This window comes from Schistocerca gregaria, chromosome 1 (genome assembly GCF_023897955.1).
Source record: "Schistocerca gregaria isolate iqSchGreg1 chromosome 1, iqSchGreg1.2, whole genome shotgun sequence".
NCBI classification, from domain to species: domain Eukaryota; kingdom Metazoa; phylum Arthropoda; class Insecta; order Orthoptera; family Acrididae; genus Schistocerca; species Schistocerca gregaria.
In genome coordinates this window covers 128,159,336-128,176,174 of record NC_064920.1, presented here as the reverse complement: position 1 = coordinate 128,176,174, position 16,839 = coordinate 128,159,336, and the positions used below count along the sequence as shown (strand labels likewise).

At 44.1% G+C, this 16,839-nt stretch overlaps 1 protein-coding gene across 10 annotated transcripts in view; it reads right to left on the bottom strand.

The window, feature by feature from the left end:
* LOC126334773 (arfGAP with SH3 domain, ANK repeat and PH domain-containing protein) overlaps positions 1 to 16,839 on the bottom strand; it is a 1,031,989-nt gene that overhangs the window by 610,560 nt on the left and 404,590 nt on the right. For 2 of the 10 annotated variants that reach the window (XM_049997370.1, XM_049997440.1), the window contains exon 1: positions 12,353 to 12,549. The exons of the other annotated variants lie outside the window; for them this stretch is intronic. In XM_049997370.1, coding sequence (XP_049853327.1) covers positions 12,353 to 12,424 — 72 coding nt within the window. In that variant the 5' untranslated portion in view covers positions 12,425 to 12,549. Of the gene's footprint in view, positions 1 to 12,352; positions 12,550 to 16,839 lie in introns of those variants that run through there. 10 annotated transcript variants of the gene reach the window in all.

The window sequence follows — 16,839 nt, the reverse complement described above, 5'->3', positions numbered from 1 at the left end:
CGAAGATGATCAACAAAAACCTAAATGACAAGATTCTTCTTTTCAATATGCGGAGACGCGTGAGGGTAAAATGCTGAAGTAATCGGCCCTCCTACATTCACCACGCAATTTTGACACTACAACTGCTCGGTCGCTGGCATGTGCAAAAGAAAAACACACACACACACACACACACACACACACACACACACACAGAGAGAGAGAGAGAGAGAGAGAGAGAGAGAGAGAGAGAGAGAGAGAGAGAGAGAGAGAGAGAGAGAGAGGAGTCACCGTCACGATACCGTTCGACGGAGTCATCGAACACCTTTTTTTGTCCTACTTACATGCAATTACCATTGTTAGCAAAGTGGTTATCGTCAAGCGCGAAAGTGCGTAGTTTTCCTTTCAATTCTTGCTATAAGGGGGGATAGGCAGGCTGCTGTTTTTTTTTGGTGGTGTACGAAATATCCAATAATAAGTCAAAACTTCAGAATATAGCTCTAAAACTGGCGATATATTTACAATGTGCAGGCGATATATGTTTAGGCCGGAACGTTGATATCTTTTTCCGTCAACATTACTTCAATATATCGATGGCAAATAATGATGTTTTTAAAAAATATCGATATATCGAATTGACAATATTTTTAAAATTATTACTCGTAGTACAGACCGCGGACGCTGACCTGTGGGCTCCTGAACTAGGGAGATACGGTAGCGCTCCAGTCTCAGCAGAAAGCGCTCAGTAGCTGGTTGACGTGTGGCACCTCTCGGGAAAGCCGCGGACAAGTCGGGCACGAGTCAGTCTGCGGCGGCACGGCGACGACCCCTCGCCAGGCGACGCCTCACGAGCACTCCATTATCTCGAGTGGAAAATGACGACCTCAAGAGCGCTTAATACCGCCAGATAAGACAACACGGCGCCTACGAGCGCCGCCGGAAACTGTTTGGCCCAGATTCCTGTGAACGCCGTGTTCCCAGTTCCTTAGCTGTGTGCATGCTCGGGGTGCTACAGACCGACGACTAGAACATTCAGCTCATCACGGGTGGAGGTCGAATGATTTGTGAGAATTGCCTGTAGTTGACGTATACAGTCCGAAGACTGATTTGACGCAACTCTCCGCGTTACACTATCTGCGCAGGCATCATCTCCGTGCAGCTACTGCAACGTACAACCATTTGTCTTTGTTTACAGTACTGAAGCCTTCCAATTTTCCGTCCATTGCCAAATTAGTGACTGCATGATGCCTTATACCGTGTCCCATCAATGCACTCCTTTTTACTCAGGTTGTGCCACAAATTTATTTTCTCCCCAGTTCGATTCAGTACCTCTTCATTAGTCAATCAAACTATGCAGTCTTCAACAGTCTTCTGTGGTGTCATACTTCAAAACCTTGTATTATCCTCTTCTTCTCTGAACTGAATCGTCCGGTTTCACATCCGTATAGGGCTACATTCCAGACAAATACCTTCAGAAAAGACTTCCCAACACCTATATTACACTAGCGAAACCGGCACTGATTCGCAACTTCTGCTTATGTATGGGAGTTTTATTATGTCCCAACATCTCATATCCCAGGGAATCGGGTCAGGACGAAAATTATGGCTCCTCTCTGCGACTTTGCCCACTGTGAAGCTGTGGAGCTCGAAATTATAATAAATCATGAATATCGATGGGAATCAATGAAAACCTAGTAAATCCAGTTTGTTAAATTTTACAAGTGAAGTAAAAACGGTTTTTTAAAAAGGGATATAAAGTGGTAAATAAAGTTGCTACTTGTGTAACTGTATAGCAGAAGCTTGGTTATTTAAAATCTCTCCTTGATTATGGAGTTTCTGGTTACTGCAATTAGAGAGTTTTCAGAAGCAGATGGAGTTACGAGGTTTTCACTGCCTACCATCGATACGAACAAAGGAAAGACTCCTCTGCCTTGGTTTTACTGTTTTTAAGGTTGGTTGATAAATTGTATGGCCAGAACAATTATAAATCATCAAAATAAACAGCATTTTTCATTTTTCTGGGCACTGTATGATACAGAGTATGAACTCGTTTTTCCAACTACCAGTTCGAGAAAGGGCAGACTTACAACTGACCATGAGAGAAACGATCTGGTCGTAAATCAATTCCAATGCATTTCGGTATCCGACCTTGTGCCTTCTTTATTGTTACTGCAAACGAAACCTTGATTCGCTTTCACTCAGTGGGTAAATCGGTTGAGATCATTGATATACGGGTCATGAGGGAGACCTGTACAGCTGTTGGATCTGGAAGGAAGTAGCTTCAACCATATTTCACATAGCATTCATCTACGAAACGTTCGGATGATTCTTTTAATGATAACCCGATAAGGCATAAATACAAGTGAAAGGCCAACATTCAACCAACGGTGAGAGAAACGACCTGGTTGTAAGTCAATTCCAACGCATTTCAATGCCCGACCTTGAGCCTTCTTTATTGCTACTCAATGTTTTCTGTTAAAACCGACCGCGAGTAAGAAAACGAAACAGCAAACTGTTGTTTTACAATTTTTGTTTGAATTTATAGTCTGAGAAATAATGTATAAAGAGACGTTTGTTTAATAGTATAAATGGCCTGTTGTTATAGTTGCAATCGACTGAAAAAAGCGCACATATTCACAGCACAGCATTTTCTTTCTCGCAGTATACGTTAACAGAAAACAGGTACACTGTTGTTTTAAAAAAGTATATGGCCTGTCTCTGACCCTATTTTTATTAGCGTACTGGGCAAAAGTTTGGGGTAAATACGTCAAGGGCTTTTCGAGGTTTTTACTAACAACGTATCCAACCTATACATGGCAAAAACGTCTCAATCTGTCTCCACTGACAGCAACCCTCTCTTAATGCCAAAGAGGACAAAAGTTACAATTGTTATATTTTATTTGTTTAAGCGTTAGAAAACGGAATGTGAAACAGAAAATGTCTGACTACTGATAAACATAATTATAGGAACCTGCATGACCAAACGCCATACAAAACCTCCACAAACCTAAGCACCAGTTTTTTTTTTTTTTTTTTTTTTCATCAAAATTCTCCCGGCAATGATGGATTACATACTTCAGTATTTTTTCAAAGTATATGCTACACGAACAATTTCAACATTGCCGCTGCCTATACATTTATGTCAGACGAAATACAGTTAAAAAAAAGAGATGTATGCTGTCCATATTTTGGCACATCGTTTACAATGTCGCACGTTTGTCACCAGACAAACAATACATACAGCACCTCAGCAGCTCAATTGAAAACAGCACTTCCTTTAGAAATTTCCGCATCTTACAGTGTTGCCAGTTAATACAGATGGTCGTTACGTGATTTTATTTTATTTTAGCTATTACAAAATCAAATCAAAAGAGCCTACTGGGTAGTCGAGGCAGCTGATGACGAAGACGGACAAACAAACAAACGACTGTACTGAAGAGAGTGTAACCCACCTCTTGGGATGGAGAACTCTATATGTGTAGCTTGGTGGTCCGTTGGAATGATTCTAGGTTTTTATGCTTAAGGACTGGGTTCGACTCACACTTCATGCAACAATTTGTAACAAGCAACAATTTTTAACACGCAACAATTTTTAACAAGCACGAACAGGACATCTTCACCTCTGGTAACGCAGATTGAACAACACAAGGTTGCACTATGGTTCCAGGAGCACGTTAACAGTGACGTCCCTCACTACCTAGTGGAGGACAGTGGGTTATGTTTTGTTTTAGGGCGCAAAAACAACTGGGGTCATACGCGCCTACGTCGAAACTATAGAACACGAAAACAGAGAGGAAGAGGCGTTAAAAAAAGACTAAACCTCAGTCGCAATTCACATAAGACAACTGAAAACAGGGATGTGGAGAAACGGCTACTAAAGACACCATACAGAAACGGAGGCCCAAAACTAAAAGAGGAGATGTTGAAAATATTGGTGCTGGGCTGCAATTCAGACTGTTCTCTCATTTCGAGGGATCTGACAGCTTCTGGGCAATACAGTTCCATCGTTTCGTTGTTTAAGCACGGTTCCAAACTCCTCGAAGTGTGCTTGGCAGGCGTGTGCCTGGGCCCAAGTCCCGGTCCCGCAGAAAATTTCTATTATGTCGTTTCAAGCTGTAGCATGTGCATGTCAAATTACTTTTGATTTTAATCATGATTTTTTAACGTCTCTTCGTACGTTGCCAACAACAAAGATTGTTGCCCGTTTTGACTTCTAGTCAGATACATAACTTTTCGTCACGTTGCTTCCAGTTCAGAGATGCCCACATCTCCCTACTGGGGATATAAACTTATATTTAACATCGACTTATGGCTAGAAAACAACAGCGATAGGCGCCATTTTGAAATACTGGTAAGGCAAAACTTTTTCGTTTCGTCCTTTGAGTTTCAGTTATCTCACTCTTTGGCGAAAAATTTCGGTACCTAAAATGGTTATGTGCTGGATCCGAATTCCCGTCAAACACAAACTTTATGTCGTTTCAAATATATGAACGTTGCCACTTTTGACTGAAACTATAGTTAAGATATTTCGTGCTTAGCAGGAAATAGCTGTTTGATAGAAGTTTCAGATCCACGTCGAGTACAAACATTATCGTCCTGTGATTTCAAGTGGAAACTTGCTTTTTGAAACATTTATTGTAATGAATATGAGTTTAGAAGCGTTGAAGTCAGTGTCATCTCGAATAATGTGTTTCCTGATATCTTAATTTGCATCTATCTAACCAGTTAGCCATGCCTGTCGCAGCACCGCTTCCGGGACGGGGAGGTGCGCCGGCCCCGGGTCGAAACTGCCCGGTGGATTAACGACGAGGTTCGGTGTATTGCCCAGCCTGGATGTGGTTTTTAGGCGGTTTCTCACGTCTGACTAGGTGAATACCGGGCTGATACCCGAGTCTCGTAACAGTTACACGATTCGCAGACATTTTGGAAAACTTGCGCTCACTTTTCTGTGAATGAGACTACTGGCAGACAGCTGGGGTCGACACTTCCCGTCCGAGAGGAGGGGGGAGACGGGGACAGGGCGAGAGGGCGAGAGGGCGAGGAAGAGAGGGGGCGACGACAGGCGGAGCATCCGGCCCCCTCTTCAATTAACAATGCCAAATCCGTTTATAAGCCACGCCACAAAGTCAACGGTGGAGCAACGCCTGTGAAGATGTACCGCGCAATTCTGGGCGAAACGTTAGGAACAGAAGTTTCGTAGACTACACGACCTAATGCCCCGAACGGTTTACCAGCAGCAATGTCATCCAGTCGTAAAGGTCTTCATTCCACAAACAAGGCGCGCTGCATACAAATGAGGCAGAAAGCAATTAAGGTCATTGGGATACTTCTGGGCACGAGAGTTCATCGTATCTTCACATGCGACGGACAGTGCACAGGTTTGGACACACAAGGAAATCAGCCGTGTCTTCTTTAACGGAACAACCGCGGCGTTAGCTTAAAACAGAACGGCGAAACGAGGAGTAACCAAGCGCTGGATCTGGATGGGTGGGCAAAGCGGGCACGTGATCACGACCAGTGTGCGCCACCTCGCTCGGCAGGCGACAACGAAGTGAGCCGTGGCGGGGCCGGGGAGGCCTAATGAAGCCTCATGGTTAGCGGCCGGCCTGCGCGCTAAACAACTCTCTAACGGGGCGGCCAGCTGCGCCATCCGCTGTTCCCACCAGCTGACAATGGACGCGCCGAACGACGACACTGGCTGCAGGCGGTAACGGCATTCCGGCAAACGGATTGCACGGCACTCTGCGGAAACCACCTACTTCACATTTTGAGACACACTCCACATACTGAAGCCGTCCAAGTGACAAAAAGAACGACTGAACCATGCTAAGACGCCCACATCAGACAGACACTTTATGGAGAATGTTCTAAAACATGTCAACCCCTCAAAAGAACACACTGGTCGCTTTGGAGCGCTAAAGACGGTGTGCAACTGGTATCAGGTGCCCATGTGACTGCTGATCTAATTCGTGGAGTGAAACAGTGTGTGCGTGCCACTAAGCAGCCCAGTGACACGGATCGAACTAACACACCACTTAGTTAAGGCTACATTATTACAGTCGATCCATCCACGACACACACTAACAATCATTCTAAGTAAGGTGGCAGACAGCCGTGACAATTATTTCACGCAATGCTGTCAGGGGGGTGACGAGGAAATTACAAAGATCGAAACAAGTCAGCTCGCTCAGTTTAACAATAACTTAAAGCTGGAAGTAAAATTGCTGATCGAACATACGCCAGCATGAGGCATTAATGAAACCACGCACGCTCTCCAGGAAAAGCGTACTTGAGGCATATATTGCAATAGTAGTTCCAGTGTCGTTATACTGTGCAACAGAGACCTTATGCTCCACAAACTCAGACGACTAAGTACTTAAACGAAAAATCTTGAGGTTGTTGACTCAGTATTAGATGCTAATCGCTGTAGAAGAAAGAAGGGCCACATAATATACGAATTGTCCAGAAAATGAAGACAAAAAGACTTGGATGGGCAAGACACACGACTCGCACTCTTGAAAACCGTCCTCCTGATGGCGCGCCGACCGGTGGACCGGAAGGAACCACCTAGACTACCGTACTGGCCCGAAAGTAAGCTGCCGCCGCACGTAAGCCACACCCCTAAATTTCGAACAAGAAGAAAAAAAAAATATAAAGAAAGATTGTGCGCGAAAATAAGCCTACACTGACAGAGGAGAAAAATTACCAAAAATTTATTTGTATTTACATGTAAGACGTAGGCAAGTACCGTAAACATTTGTTCTAATATTTTTCATCGAACTCACTCATTCTCGTCATTTCCTTGATTATCTTCTCACAGTACGTCATCCTCAATGCCATTCAGCACACTCGATATGCAGCATTTCTTGAAACCTTGATGACTGATGACAGTGATGACCATGAAGCAAGAATCTACTCGTGAAAAAGGTTGACTGGTGCCTTCTTAATCTTACTAAACAGTGTAAGGGTATGGTCTTTTTCCAGCAGCTAATCTGAACTCATCCTGTCCTTGAATGGTTTGTTTTTGACTACATTTAGTACCTGCACCTCTGAAGTCATTCCTTCGAGTCTTGTGACAAGGAAGTTGGGTAGCATGTTCGTATTTTACTTCAGCAGTCAGATGTCCCTTAAAAGCATAAAAAACCAGCATGTCTCTCTTCTCACGCAGTGCCCCAAGTCTGCCATTCCGAACAGTACACAGTCATTCTACAATCAGTTGCTTTGTCATCCAGCCCATTTCTTGCCAATAAATCACTAACTACATAGGAAAGTAGGAGAAGGTTTCTTTGGTCACGGTTTTTATCTTCAGAATGACAAAACGCGGTAACTTACCCCCATCGGCAGTAACAGCTAATATCAGAGTCATTGTGTTTTTTTCATTCGCGGTTCCTCTCAGTGAGGTATTTCTGCTCTTTTCATGTCTGCTGTCGTATTTCTCGGCATGTCTGAAAATACTGGCGTTTCGTCACCATTGACAGTATGAAGAAAAGGGTATGGGTGACACTTTCGGAACTGGTTGACGTAACGCCGTGAAGTTGACCAGCTTCTCCTCGAAATCTGCTGGCGTTGGCTAGGTTAGTGCAGTACTTAGTCGGAGAGCAAGGCCGACGACACCAACCAGTATTCGCACGAAATTTTCGTTGTGGCACGTTTAAGACTTCAGTTGGATAATTTCTCGTGCGACTGGCATCCCATATTTCCTCTTGTCTTGCACGTAGGAAAAAAATGTCGCTTCGCCTTTCGAATACTCACCACATTTCGGTTTTCTCGATGAAATAGGCTTCTTCCATTTTTCTTCTGAAGTAACGCATCATCACGCATTAGATTTGTCTAGTCCATATTTTCTTCCCAAGTCTCTGTTGGTTGGGATTTTGGCATAACGCGCAGTAAATTCCCTGACTTGACGATGCTTTTCGCTCTAAATGGTTGTTTATCTCGTCATAAATCATGGTTTCTTACCAGTACGCAACTGAGACTGAACTATAAGCTAACGAAGCAAGCTAACGAAACTATACTGGTATACCTACACAATGTTAACGCCAATAAAACACCGGTAAAAGTTTGCAGTGTTGCGCAATAAAATGACTTGTCGGCTGTTTTGGCTACAGACGCTAGTTGTATTGCTACAGTTGTGTACAGCAATTGTTTGTAAATAGACAAGGTACCGGATAACAAGCCGCACTCTATCCATGCGAGGATGAAATCTGGATAAAATGTGCGGCTTATTTCCAAGTGAATACGGTACATGTAGAAGGCTTTGAAGGAACGCGTCCATTTGCCATGCCAGGCAGTAATGGATGGAGCAAATAATGGGAGACGTGCGACAGTGCGTGCAAACAGCTCAGTTCACAAGTGTGATTACCGGAGGCAGTCGGAAGAGAGGAAGGAAGGAAGGAAGGAAGACTTCAAAATTCTACTTCCGCCAGTACCTTGTCTCCTAGATTCCATACTTCACAGAAGTTCTCTTGCGAAACTTCCAGGACTAGCACTAATGGAAGAAAGGATATTGTGGAGACATGGCTTAGCCACAGCGTAGGGAATGTTTCTAGAATGAAATTTTCACTCCTCGGCGTAGTGTGCGCTGATTTAAAACTTCCTGGCAGGTTAAAACTGTATATCGGACATAGTTTTAATCGGGCAGGAAGTTTCAAATCAGAGCACACTTCGTTGCAGTGTGGAAATTTCATTCTGGAAGGAAGATTTCAGTTTAACATTCAGTCGACATCTGGATGATTAGAAATGGAGCACAAGCTCGGAATAATTAGAGTATGGGGAAGGGAATCACTTTCTACTGACTATTAGCAATTACCGCTCTAATTAGCCTACCAACCAAACAGGAACACAGTTCATAGTCAGCACGACAAAAATCACTAAGAAAAACCACCCACATTTTCACGGATATAAATTAAGTTTGTAAGTATCTAATAACCGTAGCCAAGCCCATCACTTTGTTGGTCAAAACACCACTTCCAGCGAAGAAATGTCTCCACATTTTTCAAAACTATTATCTTACTGCATCAGTCCACACTTGGTATTCCACACTACTCGCAGAGAATATCAAGAAAATTCCCAATCTAAACGCTGGCCACAGGTGGGAGCGCACTTCCAAATTCTCTCAGTCTTCCATACTTGGGATCAGCTACTCCCGACTTCTGATATACTCTATGAGAACTGTTATGTATGACCTCATACACAATGGTAAGGAGAGGTAGGCTGAGTGGTGCGACAGCTGTCGTTGGGAAACTTGACAGGAACAGAAATGATTGGCAAACAAATTAACACAGTACACAGAAGATTTGCTTAACTTGTAATTCTCCAAGTGTACGAAGACTCACTACAAATAATGCAGGAATAAATTAAGTCCAGCTCTCACTGTCAACAAGGACGAGGCTGTGACAACTAAGCATGAAGGATGGTGTTGGAGTCGCGACTACGTGGTGTCTGCATAGGACCACGTAGCAAAGTGGCTCCAACTGCTTGTGGGTTGTGTTGCTGCCACCGGCTGTCTTATTTGAGGTGGCAGAGGGCGACCAACAGGTGGTGTGCCTCAGCACTGAGACCGCCAGACCCCCACATGACCACTATTGGCATCTGAAGGAAACTTGCAAGACCACTGATGCCCATGGTGTGGTGTCGATACGTGATACTACAAAAACATCCCCTCCACCCCAGACGGAACGCCACTTGTACTACCACGGAACTCCTGCAGGCTCCCCACCACTCCAGGAGAATGTTGAAGATATAAGCCCTTCAGCCACTCAGTAATTAGATCCGAAAAGTAGGCATGGTCATTGGCCATTCCCCTGTTCCTCTTACTGCGCTCCTGTAAGGTTCAGTCCCCTAGCAGGATATTAAGAAGCTTTCTTGCAATGGACGCCATGCGGAAACCGTTTTCTCGGTAAGGTCGCCTGTTAGGCTCCAGACGGCGCATTCGTTCGGATTAGAGGAAAACCGCCTTCCCTCTGTAGCAGGAAATTGTCTGGGGGGGGGGGGGGGGGGGGGGACTACAAAGGAAACATGCTAGCACACATGGGCGCCCAGGGAATGACAAGTTGCAACAAGTCGGAAAGAAGAGCGGTGCGTTTCGTCAGGGGGTCGTTTAGCAACAGTGAGTGCATTACAGATATGTTCAGCACACATCAGTCACAGACGCTCTAAGAGGGGTGTCATGTATCAGAGGTTTACCATCAAAAAGTTGTGTCTGTGCAGTTGGTGTCCGTGTCGTAGATTTTTCGTGAAAACGTTGGGATGAGATCGCAAAATGTGCTTGTTATTAATATGTCATTTAATTATGAGTCTCTTTAACAATGGTTACAAGGAGTAGTATACTGATTACAGAATGAGTAAATCACAAGTTTATCACATGTACCGTCGGTTGACAGATCGACGATATTGCGTGGTCGCTATATGTATATTCTCGGCTGACGCTGTCACGTTGCTATGTATGTCTGTCATATCATTGTTTTATGTACTGTTCTGCGACGACGTCTGCACATGATTCTTAGACAAATAGAGGGTTGCTAACAGCTTTATGGCCAGTCGACCAGCTATTTAATAACTTTGCGACGTCTTTGTTTCCCGTTTCGACGCTGCCATACCTCTCCAATTCGCTAGACACTGGACTTCTTGGGCTTTTAGGAATGCTTTGGATGAGAGTTTCCCACACACGCCTCGCGAAATCGTTTTTTTTTCTTCCACTTACTGTTCGCAAATGCTCGCGTACATCTTAAGCTAGCTTGCGATATAAGATGGCGTTCTAAAAGTAATGTGTCTTAATTTTTTATGCGAAAAATCTTAAAAGTTATTCACAGAAAACCAACGTTATTAACATTCCACATCTTTATTCTTTATGTATACGTGTTAATTTCTCAGAGTCACCCTGGCGTGGTACTCATTTCTCCCAAAGAGACAACAGTCGCTGCAGAATGTTTGACTTTGTTGACGGAACGACAACGTCACCTCTGTTTGCGCCGCTTCATTACTCTACTGTCAAAGGGGACTCTTCGAAGGTGTTCAAGTTTTGGAAACAAATTGAAATCGGATGGAGCCAAGTCGCGACTGTATAGAGGATGATCGATGACAGTGAAAGCAAGGCGTCGAATCGCCGTAAACGTCGTAGCGCTCTGTGTGGTTTGATATTGTCATGGACGGTGTCTCCAGGCTCCAGGAAGCTATTCCCAGGGCACTGGAGATGCAAGAAGCATAGAGATGACGCAATGTGGGATAAGGTACCGGTGACAGATGTTAGATTCGGTACCATTCCCGTGAGAAAGATCGCCTGCATGATGCTGCTGCTCTGTGATTGGCTGCTGTGTTCGGCGGTAGGGCCCCAAAACGTTAAACTTTAGTTGCCATTATTAATTAAACCTGTCATCCAAATTACTTCATTTTTTAAAATAAACGTCTCTCAACAGCCAGCTATCAATCATTTCAAGATTATTAAAATCAAAGTATTACTAAAACAAAAGACTGACGATATTACTGCCGATGCACTTCGGTGGCGTTCGGGTCACGCCTTGCTGGCTTGGCGCGCGAAGTGTCTCGGGCAGTCCGGCTCTCCAGTTCTGGCCGTTCCAGTAGAGAGACATGTTGTCTGTTATAGTAGTATTTGTTTCATGCAATTTTATTTACTACAGTTCTGACGGTTCCAGTAGACAGACATGTTGTCTATGTATTTCATGTTATTTTAGCCAGATATAATGACTGTGGAAAGATATGTTCAATACGTTGTGATCAATAATAGTTTCTCATGTCTATATCAATAAAACGCGAGTGGCATCCCACATGAGTTATAGTTTATTCATAGCAGCAGTTCCTTGCGAAGTTAATTTCAGCCTCAAGAAAAAGAATCCATGACCTGCGTGCTGTTTTCTGCGCTGGGGACATGATGATCATGAAGACAGAGGGCAGTGGAAACAACTAGGCGCCTCACGTGTTTCTGCATGCACAGTACAAATGTGCTCAGTGACACGTCATCTGCAGTGAAGAAGGATGAAGTATTAACACTATCTCACTTTTATTCCTTTTTTCTTGCCGTAACGGGGTGGTTGGAAACTGGATTGCAGCACGTTGTTTCTCACGCACCGACATAATTACGGTACACACAGCCGTGCTGGACGCTCCAAATCTGAGCCCTCCAGCGGTAGGGGGTTGCAATTTGCGTCAGCGAAGCGGAAAAGTTGAGCGAGTGATATGCACGACAGGCAGAACATGAACCGATATTGAGAACGGGATACAAAAAATTCGGAGGCATTATTTTGCAGCAAGCCCTCGCAGATGTGGGTAATGAGAAGCTGATGACGGATGTAATGAGACGTGCAGACAGCTTATGACGCGGCTGCAGAAGAGAGCGGAGTGGGCGACGTTGCGTTACCTGGCCGAAGAGGGAGTCTGCGGGAGAGAAGCGGCTGCGGCGGCCGGCGATGCAGGCCGAGTGGCGCGGCATGCCGGGCTGCGGCTGCGGCTGCAGCCTTGTAGCCGCGGGCTGTGTGTCGCGCGGCCGCACACACCGGTTCTCCTTGTCGAGGCCGACCTGTTGAGTCCAGCGCAGCCCGTCCCTGCTCTGCCCAGCCACTGCGCCGCGCTTTGAGCGCCGCGCCGCACCGCGCCGCCGTGTTAGATGGCCGCGCAGTGGCGGCCGTGACGTAGGCCGCTGCCTCGCGGCCGGCGACGGCAGGCCGGGCCTCATGCATCTCTCACACGGAGTAGAGTATGTTTCCGTTGATCATCTTTGCTGTTTTTCACATGATATCTTGCGAACCATCGATGAAGGGTATCAGACGGATGCCGTATTCCTCGACTTTCGGAAAGCATTTGACTCTGTGCCCCACTGCAGACTCCTAAATAAAGTACGAGCATATGCCATTGGTTCCCAAGTATGGGGATTGTTTCGAAGACTTCTTAAGTAATAGAACCCAGTACGTTGTCCTCGATGGTGAGTGTTCATCGGAGGTGAGGGTATCATCTGGAGTGCCCCAAGGAAGTGTGGTAGGTCCGCTGCTGTTTTCTATCTACATAAATGATCTTTCGGATAGGGTGGATAGCAATGTGCGGCTGTTTGCTGATGATGCTGCGATGTACGAGAAGGTGTCGTCGAGGGACTGTAGGAGGATACAAGATAACTTGGACAGGATTTCTGATTGGTGTAAAGAATGGCAACTAACTCTAAATATACATAACTGTAAATTAATGCAGATGAATAGGAAAAAGAATCCCGTAATGTTTAAATACTCCATTAGTAGTGTAGCGCTTGACACAGTCACGTCGATTAAATATTTGGGCGCAACATTGCAGAGCGATATGAAATGGGACAAGCATGTAATGGCAGTTGTGGGGAAGGCGGATAGTCGTCTTCGGTTCATTGGTAGAATTTTGGGGAGATGTGGTTCATCTGTAAAGGAGACCGCTTATAAAACACTAATACGACCTTTTCTTGAGTACTGCTCGAGCGTTTGGGGTCCCTATCAGGTCGGATTGAGGGAGACATAGACGCAATTCAGAGGCGGGCTGCTAGATTTGTTACTGGCAGGTTTGATGATCACACGAGTGTTACGGAAATGCTCCAGGAACTCGGGTGGGAGTCTCTGGAGGAAAGGAGGCGTTCTTTTCGTCAATCGGTACTGAGCAAATTTAGAGAACCAGCATTTGAGGCTGACTGTAGTACAATTTTACTACCGCCAACTTATATTTCGCGGAAAGACCACAAAGATAAGAGAGACTGGGGCTCGTACAGAGGAATATAGGCAGTCATTTTTCCCTCGTTCTGTTTGAGAGTGGAACAGGGATAGAAGATGTTAGTTGCGGTACGAGGTACCCTCCGCCACGCACCGTATGGTGGATTGCGGAGTACGTATGTAGATGTAGACGTAGATGTACTCGCATCATCGACAAGTTTGGAAATGTTATACTGACGTTCGTTTCAAAGGGCGGACGTCTACCACCAACTGCTGTTTGAGGGTAACGCCCCATTCAAGATTAATCTTCAGTGGTTCCCAATCTTTCTTACGCCATTACCCCTGACTGCAATCGGACATTAGCTAGTACCCCCGTTACCTCTGCCCCCTGTCGTCTGTTGACCCTCACCCCTCCCCCACATTATCACCACACTTAAAACCTAACTAAACTGTAGAATGAAAGACTGTTCTTAGCACACTTTTATTTTTAAAATGATGAAAAATGAATGATATTTGCTATGTGTGTGTGTGTGTGTGTGTGTGTGTGTGTGTGTGTGTGTGTGTGTGTGAGAGAGAGAGAGAGAGAGAGAGAGAGAGAGAGAGAGAGAGAGAGAGAGAGAAATGAGTGACGAAGGAATGCAAGATGCATCACAAGTGCTACTCGCAACCCCTTCTCACATAAGAAAGCTGACTATACACTGTTTGGGTAGACACTTGTCACAAAACATACTTCCCCTGCGTTACTCCTCCCCATTGCAGCACTTGCTTGACCTGCACACTGCAACCAAATTTAAAGTCAACCAAGTTAAAATGTGTGCACCGTACTTGCTGTTAGTAAATCACTTTAATGCTGCACTCCTTACTTCTGAACTGACAGAAACTGGAAGACTTCAGGCTGATGACGGTCTGAGTCTTACCACAGCCCCTAATGGTAATGGTTATAGTAACAATAATATTACTAATACTGTGCAACCCTATAGTAGAGCTTATGTAGTTACTGTTGTGTTGCCCTGTCAATAAATTCATCCTGGCAGATTAAAACTGTGTGCCGAACCGAGACACGAACTCGGGACCTTTGCCGCAAGTGCTCCACTTCGAGTCTGGGTCCGGCACACAGTTTTAATCTTCCAGGAAGTTTCATATCAGCACACACTCAGTTGCAGAATGAGAATCCCGTTCTGGAATTAATTTATCTGTTTCGAAGCGAGTAAAAAGTCAATTTCCGGACTACTGCAAATACTATGTACAACTTGCGAAAGACATTTTCTCGAGATATTTAGCATTTGTTAAGTATATGTCTCACTTTTATCACTAGCAATGTACGGGACAACGCACAAAGTATATGTGTAGTGAGTGGACTAAGTGAGGGACCTGTAACCTCTGCCGCATTAATGCTACTAATCGAGAAAAAGTAATTACTGAAAACTTATGTAATCACTACTGGAGTCGTGATAACAGTAATGATTTTTTTGAAAACAATTTAGTTTCGTGACTGAAACAGAATCTAATCGTTAAGTTTTTACCCCACACAAAATTTCATTTTACCCCTCAGGGGGTAATTACCCCCAAATTGGGAACCACCGCTCAACGTCGTTATCCTGTCTGTACATTAAATGTCAATTGATGCAACGGCAGTGAAAGCCCTCAGGAGAAGTAATATGAACAATGATAACGTTCAGTTCCGCACGAATTCACCATGGTCTATGGTTAAACACTAACGCGGTGGAAAGAAGTGCGACATAGCTTCAAATTTCGCTACGGGAGATATTTATTTTTTTAGTCTTTGCGTTTATAACAGACTGTAAGGCGTTATTATTAATGCAATAAATGACTGCGACTGGAACGAGCACCACTGACATTTGTATTCCTCCTTGTCACGAACAACAGTTTATTTACGAGTACGTTGAGAGTTTAGAGGTAGCACCAACTACAACAGTATGTTAAAACTTTTCATCGTAGCCTACTCATCTCAGCATATTTGAATTTGGGTGCCACAAATTCCTAATCATAATCATCTGTATAGTTAAGCGAAGATGAAAGTGGGCCCTACTGCTTCAACCTACTTCTGAATCAGCCTTTTCGTTTCGTACTAGTTTCTTGCATAAGAGATATACATCTTATTAACAGATCATTTTCACTGAACTGAGGTCATTCGTCATCTAGGCAACTGCTCGTACATGTTGTTTTGCAATCATACACTCACTGATGCAGCAAAGCAGCACATTTTGCATTGAGAAATCTAATTCCTTTATACACACGTGACGATACTGTTACTGTCTTATAGCTCAATACCTTAGTAATGTGCATAATACTACTTCTCCTGGCTCACTCTGCCTTTTTCACATCTTAAGATGTTTCAAACTTGTATGTATACAGAGATTTTGTATAACTTCTCCAATCCGCATCTTCTGTTTCTTTTGTCACTTGCCACTATACATTTCCTCAAAGTACATGCAATATTATGGTCGTATTGTGACGTACTAGCGAAGAAGGGAGTTTGTTTACATTTGCACTGCAAACTATTTTAATAGCTTACTACAGTAAACTGTTGACATACTACTAGTATCAGGAATTTTCGTTGTTTCTGCTAGCCACAGGATGGAATGTTTTTAATACTATATTTAGATTATAGGCTCATTCGGCACTTCGCTTTTCCCGTAATTTAATTTGTGCTTATAAGGATTCCAACATAACCTTACATTTCTTTACAACCTGATCTGTGACATTGCTCTTATTATACATACGATATGACTTAATTACATTTCTCCCATATCCTGTTCCTACTGTTGTTGTCTTCCGTAATTGAATTACTACACGTTTTTTAATAGTTGGTAGAGGCATGGTAAGAAATCTGCAGACAGCATAGGTACGTCATATTCTGCTGCACCTATTATGCAGTACAAACGGAACACAGGTTACACTGGACAAGTAAATTTCATTTGACTATTTATATTACTTCACAGCTGCTTATTCTGCTTCGTGCTATTTCTATTGAGAACATATTTAATTTTCTCAGAGCGAACTGTATCTCCTATCAACGCTTCGACCAAAACTGTACACAATACAAAATATGACGTGGAAGATAGAAGTACAGCAAACACCATCAGCGTAAAACTATAGTCTATGAAAGAATGCATCAGCCCCTACCCAATGATTCAGGTCTACTGCATACGGAGCTGGGTTAATG